Source organism: Dipodomys merriami, unplaced genomic scaffold (genome assembly GCF_024711535.1).
Source record: "Dipodomys merriami isolate MVZ:Mamm:240054 unplaced genomic scaffold, mDipMer1.0.p SCAF_35, whole genome shotgun sequence".
Lineage (NCBI taxonomy): Eukaryota > Metazoa > Chordata > Mammalia > Rodentia > Heteromyidae > Dipodomys > Dipodomys merriami.
Window position 1 is genome coordinate 10,402,929 of NW_027205048.1, and position 13,150 is coordinate 10,416,078.

At 47.2% G+C, this 13,150-nt stretch overlaps 1 protein-coding gene across 1 annotated transcript in view; it reads left to right on the top strand.

The window, feature by feature from the left end:
• Positions 1-13,150, top strand: part of Grk5 (G protein-coupled receptor kinase 5) — a 190,439-nt gene that overhangs the window by 115,930 nt on the left and 61,359 nt on the right. The window contains exon 3 of the mRNA XM_069988136.1: positions 12,147-12,259. Coding sequence (XP_069844237.1) covers positions 12,147-12,259 — 113 coding nt within the window. The remainder of the gene's footprint in view (positions 1-12,146; positions 12,260-13,150) is intronic.

Sequence of the window (13,150 nt, forward strand, 5' to 3'; positions counted from 1 at the left end):
TCTCTTCCCTGGCATGTTAAGCATGCTTTCAGGAGGGGTGGCAGGGCCTTGCCATGCAAGAGGTGATGCATCGAGAAGGGTAGTAGCCAACCCCAGGCTCTGCAGCAAACAGTGCTGGGCTGAGAGGAAGGCCAGCATCTCTTGGCATTCCAGACCTTTGGGACCTGCTGCCTGCCTTTAATCTCAGGCTTGCAGGTATGTGAGGAAGGTGGCTGGGTGGGCTTAGAGACACCAGAGATGGTACCTCTACTTGGGGCTCTGATGTCTTTATTTCCACTAGGCCCACAACTTCCCTGCAGAGATATCAAAATAGGAACCTGGGACATTTAAGTTTTAAAAGGGAAAGGCAAGGACTAGAGAGAATCATGGTCTGAGGTTAAACAAGGTCAGAGGTGGAGCTGAAGAAAGTCCAGCCCTCCACTGCTTGAAAGCAATGAGCTAGGCTGGGGCCTGGGAATGGCTGTGTCTCACCTATTTTGGGCACCAGGAGCCCAGCAAGCCTGAGTGGGGGTGGCTTTGATGCCCTTGGATGGAGTATCTGGATGACGAGCCGGATGAGGATGGATGCTCATGAGGAGCAGCTCTTTGTCATGCAGGACTTCCGAAGCCCCTCGCTTCTGGCAGGTTGACTGTGAGAGGGGGCGTGATGAGAGAAGGTGGGCCTGAGAGTTGGAAGTGTGTACTCTTCCCCGTCACACAATGTGTTGTATCCTGTATTTAATCATTCATTTGTTTTACGTATATACCTGTGTGCACCTGCTTGTTCCAGGTGCTTGCTCCAGGTATTGAGGATAAAATGGTGAACCAGACCTTACAGTGAGTTCAGAATTGGGATCACCTGGGGAGCTTGCAAAGCCACTCATGCTGGCCCCCAGGGTTGCTGCCATCCATTTGGGTATGGTGTGGGCTTGGCAATGTCTGTAATTGCACACATCTGCAGAAAGCCCAAGGAGAAGTAGAAGGCGTAGAGAATGCCTATGTAAGTACATGGTATCCCAGAACAGATGTACATAGGGCATGAGCGAAGGCAGCAGTCAGCACCAGTCTAGGCTGTTCTGGGTTGCTGTGCAGCAGGCCCCAGCCTGGATCATTGGAACGTTCTGCCTCAGGCCCTGCAGGGGCAAACTTGGAGTTCCAGGCACCACCCACTTCCCAGTCCCTGCACGGAAGGGGGATGTCTGGCCGTCACAGTCCTTTGCTTTCCAGGCTCTTCAGTGATTTTGCACCTGTGCTTTTAGAATAGTTGTTTTTCCTCATTTGTAAAAACTTCAACATCTACAGAAATAGAAGCGAGCACAGGTCACGCGTCAGTGTGTTTCCTCTTTGCCCCACATTTTAGAGAACCAACACGGTAGTGTTCCAGGTGCATTTTCTGCTGATGCCTCTTTGTTGCCACGTCCTCTCTTGTGCTAGTGCAGAGGTGAGGTTTACAGTCCTGGGAACACGTTGAGCCCAGCTCCTCTTCTTTGGAAAGAGCAAGTAGGACACCAAGCCTGCATCCTGACACTGTCCTCAACTCTCCCGAGTGTGCCCATTCCAGCTGTTTGCCTACATCATATGTGGACCCACCTACTGTGTGTCCTGGCTGTTCTCTCCATCTACCCACCCCATCCTCCATTTACCCACCCAATTCTTCATCCCATTCCAACTGATGGGAATATCTAAGATCTAAGGCCTTTTTGGTCTTATGAAGGTGAGGTCATTGTGAGACTCAGGCTCTGTTGTTGCAGAGGTCCCTGTAGTGATGGCGTATAGCCCTATGTTCCATCCATCAGCCCCAGCCCTTCTTGAGACTCGGGTGAGGGGTTCAAGGCAGAGACTTGGATTCTCATCAGAGAGGCTGCTGCACAGAGCCTCCCACTAGTATTCTCAGTCCACCTCTCCTTTTCTTTCTGCAAACCAGACAGCCACTTTGTTCCCCCCACTGCCCCCTCCCTCCCCTGCTTGGTCCAGGCTCCAACACCAGAAACTCAGTGGTTTTGACATGTGGCTTGTCCAGGTGCCATTAACGTTGTAAGACTTTTATATTATTGATGTTTCAAAGACATGGAACAAGCACAAGATGTTAGTAAAACTAGGAACCGGATTGAGGGGACAAGAGGCCCAGGAACACAGGACTTGGTTTGGGTGTGTTAGTGTAATGTGCCATGTGTCATTTTTATTCATATAAAAACATCGTTCTTGAGGTAATCAGAACCCACTCAGCTGTTGCTAACCAAATACCAAATGTTTCCCTTTCCTCCCCTGCTCCTTCCAAGGGGCGGGCTGTGAGGAGTTGCTCTCATCCACGATGCTATCGCGCGCCTCTCACGTCAGAGCTTTTTTTCCCCCTCAGAGCAAGTGCCTGATTGTTTTTTCCAGCTTTTGGAGAAATTTTTAAGAGAAAGTTGATTTCAGATCACTTTGTCTGTTTATTGTTTCAGACTGAGTGGAGATTTGTGGCCTCTAATTCAGTCTCCGCACATGTTTTCTACATTGCCTTAGAATCCGTAAGGAACTCTTTCTTTCTCCAACAACCTGGCACTTCAGGGAAACAAAGTTAAAAAAAAAATGAAATAAGCTCCCAGTTGGTAAGGATGGCCGCAGGATCACTTTGGGAGAGTCCCCTCACCCCCTGTGCGCCATTTACCATAAACATGTGGTTTCATTTCCAAGGGCTCCGGTGTTAGTATTTCCATTTCCTCAGGAAGCCGCATTTCGTTCTTGCTCTTATTTCTGAAATGGAACGTACATTTTCCTTGGCTCCAGTTCAAGGAGTGCCTGGGGCAACAATGAAAACAGTCCCAATCAGGTTTCAGTCATGGTCACCCCTCCCCACGACGCCATCATGGCTGCCCCTTGCTCCCCTCCAGAAGCTGAGAGTGGAGATGAGAAGGCTGGGCCAGCTCCCCACACTCAGGTTTTGTGGCCATGCAGGGGAGGCCCTGCTGTCTGCCTGTGTTCTGGCCCTTCCACTGGGGAGATCTGGTTGCCCTCCAAGTGTCCACATACCACAGACTCTTAATTAAGAAAGTATGTTCTCATTTCATGTCACTGGAGAAGAATGAAAACAATGACAGCATTTATTTATCTTCACTATCAATATCATTCCTGTTTCTAAGTCTACTGGGGGTTATAAGTCTTGAAGGAATTGCCTGTGTTGTGAGATTTTAACCTCAGGCTTGCGCTGTTGGGACACATGTGGCTTCTCTGGGGGAAGGGGTGCTCAGTACAAGGCAGAGCTGGCCTCAGAGCTCTGCCTGGCCCTCCCAGAACTCGGAGCCCAACAGCTCATGGAGAGGAACAGCGCTGGCTTCTGCAGTGCTCATGGGCAGTCAAGCCTTACTTTGCTGGCTACATCCTGTTACTTTTCTGAATCTTTACAGAAATGAAAGCCATCATTTCTGGAGTCTGGTAGAGGGCATATGACCTGTCTGTGAGCACCAACAAGGCACTAGGATTGGGCCTATTGCTCCCCTGTGATGCTGATAATCCTGGCGGCAGCAGGCTAACTCTGATTTTCCATTTGCTACCAGAGGCTGCTGAGCCTCAGGTAAAGGCGCTTGCCCAGGATTGCTTACCTATGGGTGGCACTGTTACCATGGAAGCCAGCCATGTTGTAGGGGACTTTCCTGTGCAGTGTGGGATATCTAGCTACATCTCTGGCCTCTGCCCACTCAATCTCTTGGCAAACCAAAGAGGTCTGTAGACATTGCCAACAGGGTCCCCTGCTGAGGGCCTCTGAGCCAGAGAATAGAGGGTAGGCTCAGACCCCAGGGTGTGCTAGCGCTGAGTCTTTGCCTGAATGAGGCAGCCTTCCTGCCTCTGGGATACAGGCAGGGTGGGGAGTGCTTTGGTGTTTGTGAGATGTTGTTCTCATCAGTTGTGGATACCTTCTGAAATACCCCTGAGGACACAGCCTCCTGGAGGAGCAGAGAATAAGAGTTTCTTGCCAGTATTGCAGGAGCTTGCTGTTGAGCTTTACAGCTGAGCAAAGTGCTTGCACATAGGTTTTCATTTGGAGTCTTTCCAAATATTCTTCAAGGCTGAAAGGCTTATTAGTCCATACATTTTTGTTGTTGGTGTTACTGTTGAAAGTAGCCTGAATCAAACTGGCTTAAGGATAAAAGGAAATGTGTTGGCTTTTGTAACTTAAAGGTCTAGGGCAAGGTCTCATGGCTTCAGATATGGCTGAATCCAAGCCTCAGATGTCATCCAGACACTGCCTCTCTATAATTTTGAGTTCATTCTTTGATCAGTTCTCTCCATATAATGGGAAGATAAGCAGTGGCAGCTACAACTGTACATGGTCCTCAGTTTAAAGACCTTAGAGAAAGCAAAGTGGTTCTCCTGAGCATGCCAATAAAAGCTCAAGGACAGCATCAGATTGATGAGGCCCCTCTGCACTTTTGGGGTTGGTCTCCCCCAAAGAATTTCTATAGACAGGAAGGAGTACCTCTCTTCTGAGAGCCGCCAAAGCAGCTGTACTGTATGTTCACAGTACAGTCTATGCACTGTTACTGGTCTGTGCTAAGCACAGAAGTGCTTTGAGACCCAGACATTTCATGTGGTTGTGGATCCAGGTGTGTGATCAGGACATGTCTCAGTCAGCAGGTTGTAGAGCAGGCCAGTGTCATTAGGCTGACATAGAACGCTGTGAGTGGTGTCAGTTTTACGTCAATGTCAGTCCATGATGGGTTGGAAAATTCAAAACTGGTCCTTCCCCAGAAGTAGTTGGGAAAGCACTGCTCTAACTGGGGAGTGTGCCAAGACATAGACCTCTGTGCCCCCACCGGTGGAATTTGGATTCTGTGGGTCTGAACCGGTCTCAAGAATCTGTATTTCCAACATGCTTCCAGGTGGTGCTCATGTGGCCATACTTGGAACAACACTGATGTTCCCTCCCTTCCTCTCTCCATCCTTCCCTCCTTCCCTTTCTCCCTTCTTCCCTCTCTCCCTCCTTCTCTGCCTCCCTCCTTCCCTTGATCTCTCTCTCCCCCTCTCTCCCTCTTCCCGCTCTCTCCCAGTATCAGACTTTGAACTCAGAGCCTCCTTTTTGCTTAGCTTACTGGCTCACCTCTCACTCCTATTTCAGCCACACGTCCGGTTCTAATTTTTCCTGGTTATTTTGGCGATGGAGTCTGGTAGACTTTTCTGCCTGGGCTGTCTTCAAACTTTAGTCCTCAAGATTTCCACCTTCTGAGTAGCTAGGATCATGGGCATCAGCCATAGCTCGGTTAGATGCAGCATCATTCTTGAGTGTTCCTTTTTTTTTTTTTCTGGTCGTGGGACTTGAACTCAAAGCCGAGGCACTGTCCCTCAGCTCTTCAGCTCAAAGGTAGTGCTTTACAACTTGAGTCACAGTGCCACTTCCAGTTTTCTGAATGGTTTATACTAGAGATAAGAATCTCAGGAACTTGGGCTGGGAAAGTGGCTCAGTGGTAGAGTGCTTGCCTTGCATGCATGAGGCCCTGGGTTCGATTCCTCAGCACCACATATGCAAAAAGAAAAAAGCCGGAAGTGGTGCTGTGGCTCAAGTGGTAGAGCACTAGCCTTGAGCTGAAGAGCTGAGGGACAGTGCCCAGGCCTAGAGTTCAGGCTCCCTGACCGGACCCCCCCCCCCCCCAAAAAAAAAAAAGAATCTCAGGAACTTTCCTGCCCTGGCTTTGAGCCACAATCCTCAGATCTCAGCCCCCTGAGTAGCTAGGATTACAGGTATGAGTCACCAGCACCCTGCTTGAGTGTTCAGAAGAATACTGTTCTAGGATTTTCTTATTTGTGGTTTAAGAAAGATACTCAGAGAATTCTGAGCATGACTTAATTTTTTTCCCCTTTGGTTAGTTTTATTGAACTCTTATTACTTACCAACAGTGAAATTCACGATTTTAAATCCTTAAATGATTTTTAACAAATACTATCATGTAACTGCCACAACCATGAATAGACATTTTCACCACTCAAAACAGTCCCCTTATACCCTTTGTCACTGATCCTCTCCCCTCTTCCTCTGGTGTGATTTTTGCCATTGTGAATTTGCCTTTTCCAAAATTTCAGATAGGTGGAGTCTACTATGTGCAGACTTAGGTGTAGTTATTTGACTTGCATAATGTTTTTAAGATGCATTTATGCTGTGTATTGGTAAGTCATGGCTTTGTATTGGGGAAGGTACTGCCGTTTGGTTTTCCACTCACTCAGTGAAGGGCATTTGGGTTCCACGGGGGTCAGATGACTTGGAAGTCTGGGTGCAGCCTGTAACGGGCCTGGGTCTTCTGACTTCAATCCTTCCTTCTGCTAGTAGTGTCCCATGATGAAGTGACATAGATGTCAACACTCATCCCCTCCTCCCTGGTTCTTTCAAGCAGCCAGGGACTCCCTGGCCCCAGGAAAGAGATGGCTGAGCCAGAGGAGTGTGTCTGCATCACACCGTACAGAAGCCTGCTGTTCAGGGGCTGGGAACAGAGGGAATCAGTATGTAGACCAAATGAGGCCCTTTACTTGGTTTTGTAAATAAAATTTTATTAGACATAATCACAGCCACAGACAATTGATTTATGGTTAGGGTGGCTTGCACTGACCTGCACTATTGAATTGCTATGGTGTAGATCATACAGTCTTTTCAGACATTCACCAACCCTGCCTTAGAACCAGAGAGGGAGATGCCAGTCCTAGAATCCTCACTGGAGCTGGACAGAATCTTGGTTTGGAATCTTGGTTAAAACTGAACTCCAGAGTTTACTTGGGAATCTGGAATGAATTTTGTTTGTTGTTGTTGTTGTTGTTAGTTGTGAGGCTTGAACTCAGGGCCTGGGTCCTGTCCCTGAGCCTCTTTGTGCTCAAGGTTAGTGCTTTCCTACTTGAGCCACAAAGCCACTTCTGGTTTTTGATTGGTTAATTGGAGATAAGAGTTTCCCTGGGACTTTTCTGCCCAGGCTGGCTTCAAACCATGATCCTCAGATCTCAGCCTCCTTTGTAGCTAGGATTATAGGCATGAGCCACCGGTACCCAGCTCAGTTCTTAATCATAAACCTTTGCAAAACTGGTATCAAGGAGGTCCCCAGCTTGTAAAAGCTGTTTCCTCTGACTCCTCTATTGTATAGATGAAGACACAGCCACAGCCTATAAAGGGAAGTGGCTTGTTTTCCAAGGTTACATGGAGCTGAGATTGCCGCTCCCCAGCATTTTTCCACTGTGCAGTCCTTAGCAATGGTGGCCATGCAGTCCATAGCTCATTGAGAGAACAGACCCACTATTGCTGGGAAGGCAGGCCCCTTGACTTGTTGTACTCTCTGTTGGGTGATAGCTTGGCAAGTGTCATGCTACCCAAGAAAGGTAGAGAAGAAAGGAAGAGTGCTTGGCTCTGTGTTGCATGTGGGTGTGCATGTGCGTGAATACAGCCAGGCACTCCCATACCTTCACAGACCAACCCTGAATTGGTCACAGACCCAGCCCTGAATTCAAGAAGTGACTTTAAAATTAAAGGAACCTTCTAGCATTAAAACGCAAAAGACTAGCCAGGGGCTGGGGGCTCACACCTGGAATCCTAGCTACTTAGGAAGCTGAGCTCTGAGGATCACAGTTTGAAGCTAGCCCAGGCAAGAAAGTCTATGAGACTCTTATCTCCAATTAACCAGAAAACAGGAAGTGGTGCTGTGGTTCAAAGTGGTAGAGTGCTAGCCTTGAGCAAAAGAGCTCAGAGACAGCACCCAGGCCCTGAGTTTACCATGACCAAAACAACAACAATAACAACAAAGCAAGAGACTTTGGAAGAGAATTTGGTGAATAAATGAAGGATCCACAAGAGCAAAGTTAGAATGATCAGGTGATTTGTAGATACTTTTGAGGCAGGGAGAAAAACATCAAAGAGGCATGTGGCCCAAAGCAGAATTTCTTTCTATTAGAATAATTGTGTGTGTGTGTGTGTGTGTGTGTGTGTGTGTGTGTGTGTGTGTGTGTGTGTGTGTGTGTGTGTGTGTGTGTACACTTAATGTGTAATGCCTCCTAGGGTCTTCCATCTGGGAAGACAGAATTATTTGTAGGCTTCTCTCTTAGCACTTGTGCTCAGTGGTCTTAACAGGTCTTAAGTACCAAATAGGGGGAGGAGGGTGGTGGATAGTGGTGGATGTCAGCAGCATGGCCAGAGATGGACAGAGAGTTTGTATCCCATGGCTGTGTTGTACTTCAGTGCCACCTGACTTTGCCAGAGCTCTTCTACCTCAAGTTAGCCCTCACCACATCCAGAACTTTGATTTGCACTTCCCCCAGTCACTTCCTCACTCCCAATTCATATTCTTTTTCCTATGGTTCCTTCATCATCTCTAAAGCAAATGCAAACCTGGCATCTTGCTCTTGTGGTTGTTTTGGGAGCTTTATTGGAGGCTGAGAATAATGGTTACTGGTTCTGTTTTTCCTTCCTTGGCACCTAATGAGTGGCTTTCTTGTCCTGGATTCTGTATATATCTAGGAGAGGCAGGGAGCTGAGGTGCCAACAGCTTCTGTCAGAATCGCCTGGTGTTTACTGTGCTGTGAGTTTATATCAGCCTTGTTTCCATACTGACAGCAAATGCCATATGGAAAGGAAAAAATCCTGTCAGATGAACTCTTAAGGAATCACAATATGGTACATGAAATTTCATAATTGCTTTTGGAAATGGCAAGAGGTTACCTTGCTCAAATCACACAAAAAGGATTGTGCTATCTTCCATAACTGAATGAAACTGAAGTCTGACACTGCTTTGGTTTTGTGTTTGTGCTGAAAAGCTCTCTGATTGGGAAAGTACGTGAAGGCTTGTTTTCCTCCCCTGGAGTGTCAGGCTGAGTAGGAAGCAGCAAAGCAGGTGGGCTGTATATGGGGGCCTCATGTTAACAGGTGCAGGCAGCAGACCTGTCACAGACCACAGAGACCAGAGTCCCTCCTGGGCTGGCAATAACACTCCTCTAACTTGACATTTCATAACTGTCACTCTGGATCTTGTCTGCTTACCCACACACACCCCTGCTGCCCTCTCCAGCCGTGCAGCCCACTTCCTTGCCCCTTTATAAGCTGGTATACACTGAGGCTAATGCTTGTTGGTGTACCTGCAGTGCACCATCTGTGCCTGCAGTGGTGGAGCTTGTGCCCCCGCTGAAGAGCAGAGTTGAGGTGAGAGGCCACTGCTAGTCTAGCCTCCAAAGCCCTTGGGAAGGGGCCAAGTGGAGGAGGACTTGGCAGGTGGCTCATCAGTGTTGATCAAAGTATCCACTTGAGAGAAGGTGGCATTTTTTAGTATTTTTCATGTATATTTTTATTGTAAAAATACTGTACATAGGGGTTACAGTTGCATGAGAAGAGTAATGAGTACCTTTCCTATTGAGCATTGTTACCTCCTCCCTTGTTTTTCCCCTACCATCCCTTCCTTCCCCACCTCCCCACTTCCTCCTTCCCTCCCCCACACAAGTTGTATAGTTTGTTTTCAACATATTGTCTTGTACATCTCATGATTACAATGGGTCAACATGTATCCCTATTTAAGTATTTTGGTTTTCCCCTTCCCCTCCCCAAATTAGAAAAGTGTATATATAAGATGCAGGGCACTGGGCTCAAGTACAGTGAAAACTTCCCCATGGGGAAGGAATATACAAAAGGAACAAAAAAAATCACATAGAACATTATAAGGACGTCAAAAACAATAGCAAGAAAGAAAAAACTACTTATGTCTCTGTCTTGGGGTTCATTTCACTTAACATCATCTTATATGGTCATATGTACATAGCTCTTGACCTTTTTTGCTTGTCCTAGACACATAGTAGTTATTGCAAATAAGAGAAACCATGGGACCTATGTTTCTTTGGGCCTGGCTTACTTTACTTAATATAATCTTTCCCCAAGTCTTTCCATTTCCTAACAAATGGGGCAATGTAATTCGTTCTGATGGAGGCATAGAATTCCAGTGTGTGTGTATGTGTGTGTGTATGAAGGTGGCATTTTTTTTTTTAGTGACTTCTTTCTAAGATACTTAGAGCTAGTGCGTTCATACAAAAGAAGCTCCTGCCACAGTCAGTTTGCCCATGAAAGCAGCAGTGTGTATCTGTCTACTCAGTGGTCTTATGGTTCCTAAAGACAGATGTTAACATCACTGCAGAAGCAGCATCCTAGTCAGGCAGACAGACATCCAGGCCCAGGGATGCTTTCTGGGGCCGCTGGCTACTCAGCTCTTTCCTAGTACAACATCATTCTCCGTGGACTCCTCCTGCTGGCCTTTGTCAGCAAGAGACGGGCAAGTATCTTTCCAGGAAGTTTTAACAGAAGCCCTGAAAGGATTCCAGGGCTGGCTTGGAGTCACAAGCCTTGGCCTTATTAGCTCCCACCAAGTAAGAAGCTCTCCCTAAACCTACCACTGTAGTCAGAAGACAGAGACCTCCAATTGGCTATGACCGAGTTATAAGACCACCTTTACCTTCTTCTTATGACTGGAAGGCTAAAGCTCTGATTGGCCGAGTCAGATGCCCATCTCTAAAACCTCTCCCTCTGAACCACAACTCAATGCCCTCCAAATCCAGATCCCTTGGTCTAGATATGTTCAAACTTGGGGAGAAAGAAGGGAGATGGAACAGACCAATAATATCCACATCTATGACAGTGGGTAGTGTTTGCTAAGCATTTCTCAGGCTCATGGTTCTGACCTGAGTACTTTCTTAAATCAGTCAGTATTATCTTAAATCAATCTCCATGGCCAGGTACCGAGCTTGTTCTCAGCTGACAGATGAGAAAAATGGTGAGGCAGAGTATCAGTTTCCCCAGGTCACACTGGCAGTGAGTTTTGGGGGCTAGATTTGAATCTTGATCCTACATACAACTATCATAAGGTCCTCCCTCCCCACAAGTAATAGCTCATTCCATCCTGTAGACATACTCTTTGGAACCCAAAAGTAAAAGTTAGGGGGTAGGATGTTTGTCCCATACCCCTGGAGAAACCCTTTCTGGGGGACATTTTCCCTGTTCCTCTTCACCTGACAAGGATGGAGCCCCTCCTTTCCACCATGTCATTTTCCTCTAGCTCTCACTGTTTCTCCAGCAGCTACAAAATGGAAGGCTTGTTGTTCTGAGCTCAGAAGGGTCTGAGTCAGTGTCCCAGTCAGTGCTTTGAGCATCTTTCTGGCTGGAGACAGCATACAGAGGCTTTAGCCTCTTTTAATTGTAAGAAAAGCCAGAAAGGGCTCTTGTCCCAATCCAAACATGTACTTTTGGTTTTTAGGGAAGAAACTGAGGCTCAGAGAATACGAGCTATTTGTAGCAACAAAGCAATTCAAGGTTAGCAGTCCTTCTGGCCTTGGAGCTGGGAGTCTTATCCTTCTTCTCTGCAGAACTTCTTGGCTACTGAGTGGCTGAGGGCAAGTCACTTCCTGTCTCTGTGCTTGTAACTCCTCTACAGAGTTTTCATAATGAGAAGCATCCGAAGAGTGGGCTTTGCTCCAATTGGGTAAAAAATGAATCTTAAAAAAAACAAAAACAAAAAACCAACAACACTGTATCCACTAGGATGCTTTGAATTATAAGTAATTTAATTTTTTCAAACTGCTGTAAACAAAGGGAATGTGTTGTTTCATAACTAAGTTTTTCAGATGTGGTTTAGGCTTCAGGCATGGTTTGATCCAGAGATCTGGATATCAGTCTGCTTTTCGTCATTTCCCCCAGCTCTGACCTCCCCTGGTGGCCATCCTTACAACAGCTTTCCCTGTAACTCAAGGGCCTTGCTGCAGACCCAAGTCCCACACCCACGCACTGGCTTCCAGAAGACAAGAGCTTTTCTGCTTCTGCTGATTGGCCTGGCTTAGGTCATGTGTTGGCTACCCCATTGCCCAGTTGCCAGAATCAGGAAATGTGTTGTGCTGATTGGCTAGACAGAGGCTTGAGCTATACTCCCCAGAACCAGTGGCACCTCATTACAGAAATCTGGGCATTGGAAAGGCAGAGTGTGTGGGGAATAGATTCTGAGTGGTGAGTGGCACCATCCTCTGTAGCACTGGACTTGTCTCTTTGGGTCTGCAGAGCCTGTGAGATGTATAAGGACCTCAAGAGTTCACTATTACCTTGTTCCATGCAGTCAGGACTCTGGACCAAGTGTTGGGTGAACTGAGAACCTGCCTGGCCCTCCCTTGCTCTCACCACATTCCTCTTGTCTTGTTTACAGACAGAGATTACTGCAGTCTATGTGACAAGCAGCCAATTGGGAGGCTGCTTTTCCGGCAGTTCTGCGAAACCAGGCCTGGGCTGGAGTGCTACATTCAGTTCCTGGACTCGGTGGTAAGTCCCTGCCCCTGGGGGGAGCAGCTCTTGGGTCTTCTATGATCAGAAACTTTGTTCAAATAAAAGAAAGATAGACTTCATGGCTTAGAAGTTTCTTAACACAAAAAGGTAGCTCTTAGATTCATTCCATCATCTTTCTTCAGGCTGAAATCCATTTGATAAAAACCCAACCCAACCAAGTGCAGGTGGCTCACACCTGTGATCCTAGCTACTCAGGAGGCTGAGAGCTGTAGATTCCTATTTAGAGTCATCCTGGGCAGGAAAGTCCGTGAGACTCTTCTCTACGATTAACCACCAAAAAGGTACAAGTGAAGCTGTGGCTTAAGTAGTAGAGATCTAGCCTTGAGCAAACAGCTAAGGGACAGTGCCCAGGCCCTGAGTTCAAGCCCCAGTACTGACAGGTGTGTGCAAGCGTGTGCATGCACGCACACTTGTTAGCAGGACTTTATTTACTGGCTTACATTCTGCTTCCCCATGAGGGTAAAAGCCCCAGGCTCTGGGCTTCCTGATCACCTTGACTCACCACAACTCTGGAACACAGTTAAAGCCTGGGGAACGAGTACCCATTGGCTGTTGTAGCCATTCTGACAGCGGACAGATGGGTTTGTCCCTGGCTGAGGTGGCCATGCATGATGTTGTTGGGACTTCTTTCAGCTGTGCTATAATTATTCTTTTGCTTAACAAATACCTTGATTCTACACAAACTTTTAGAACTGGATGTGGAAGTACTCATCTCTCAGGCCTTACCCAGGAAGGAGCAGCCCCATAGCCTGGCCAAGCACCCTTTTCCATCTGAGGAGTGAGGACAAGGGGTAGGGAAGCAAGGTTTGGAGACCAGTTGTGAAAAGAATGGGGTCATCTGCCCTTCAGGGGCACAGTCACCATGCT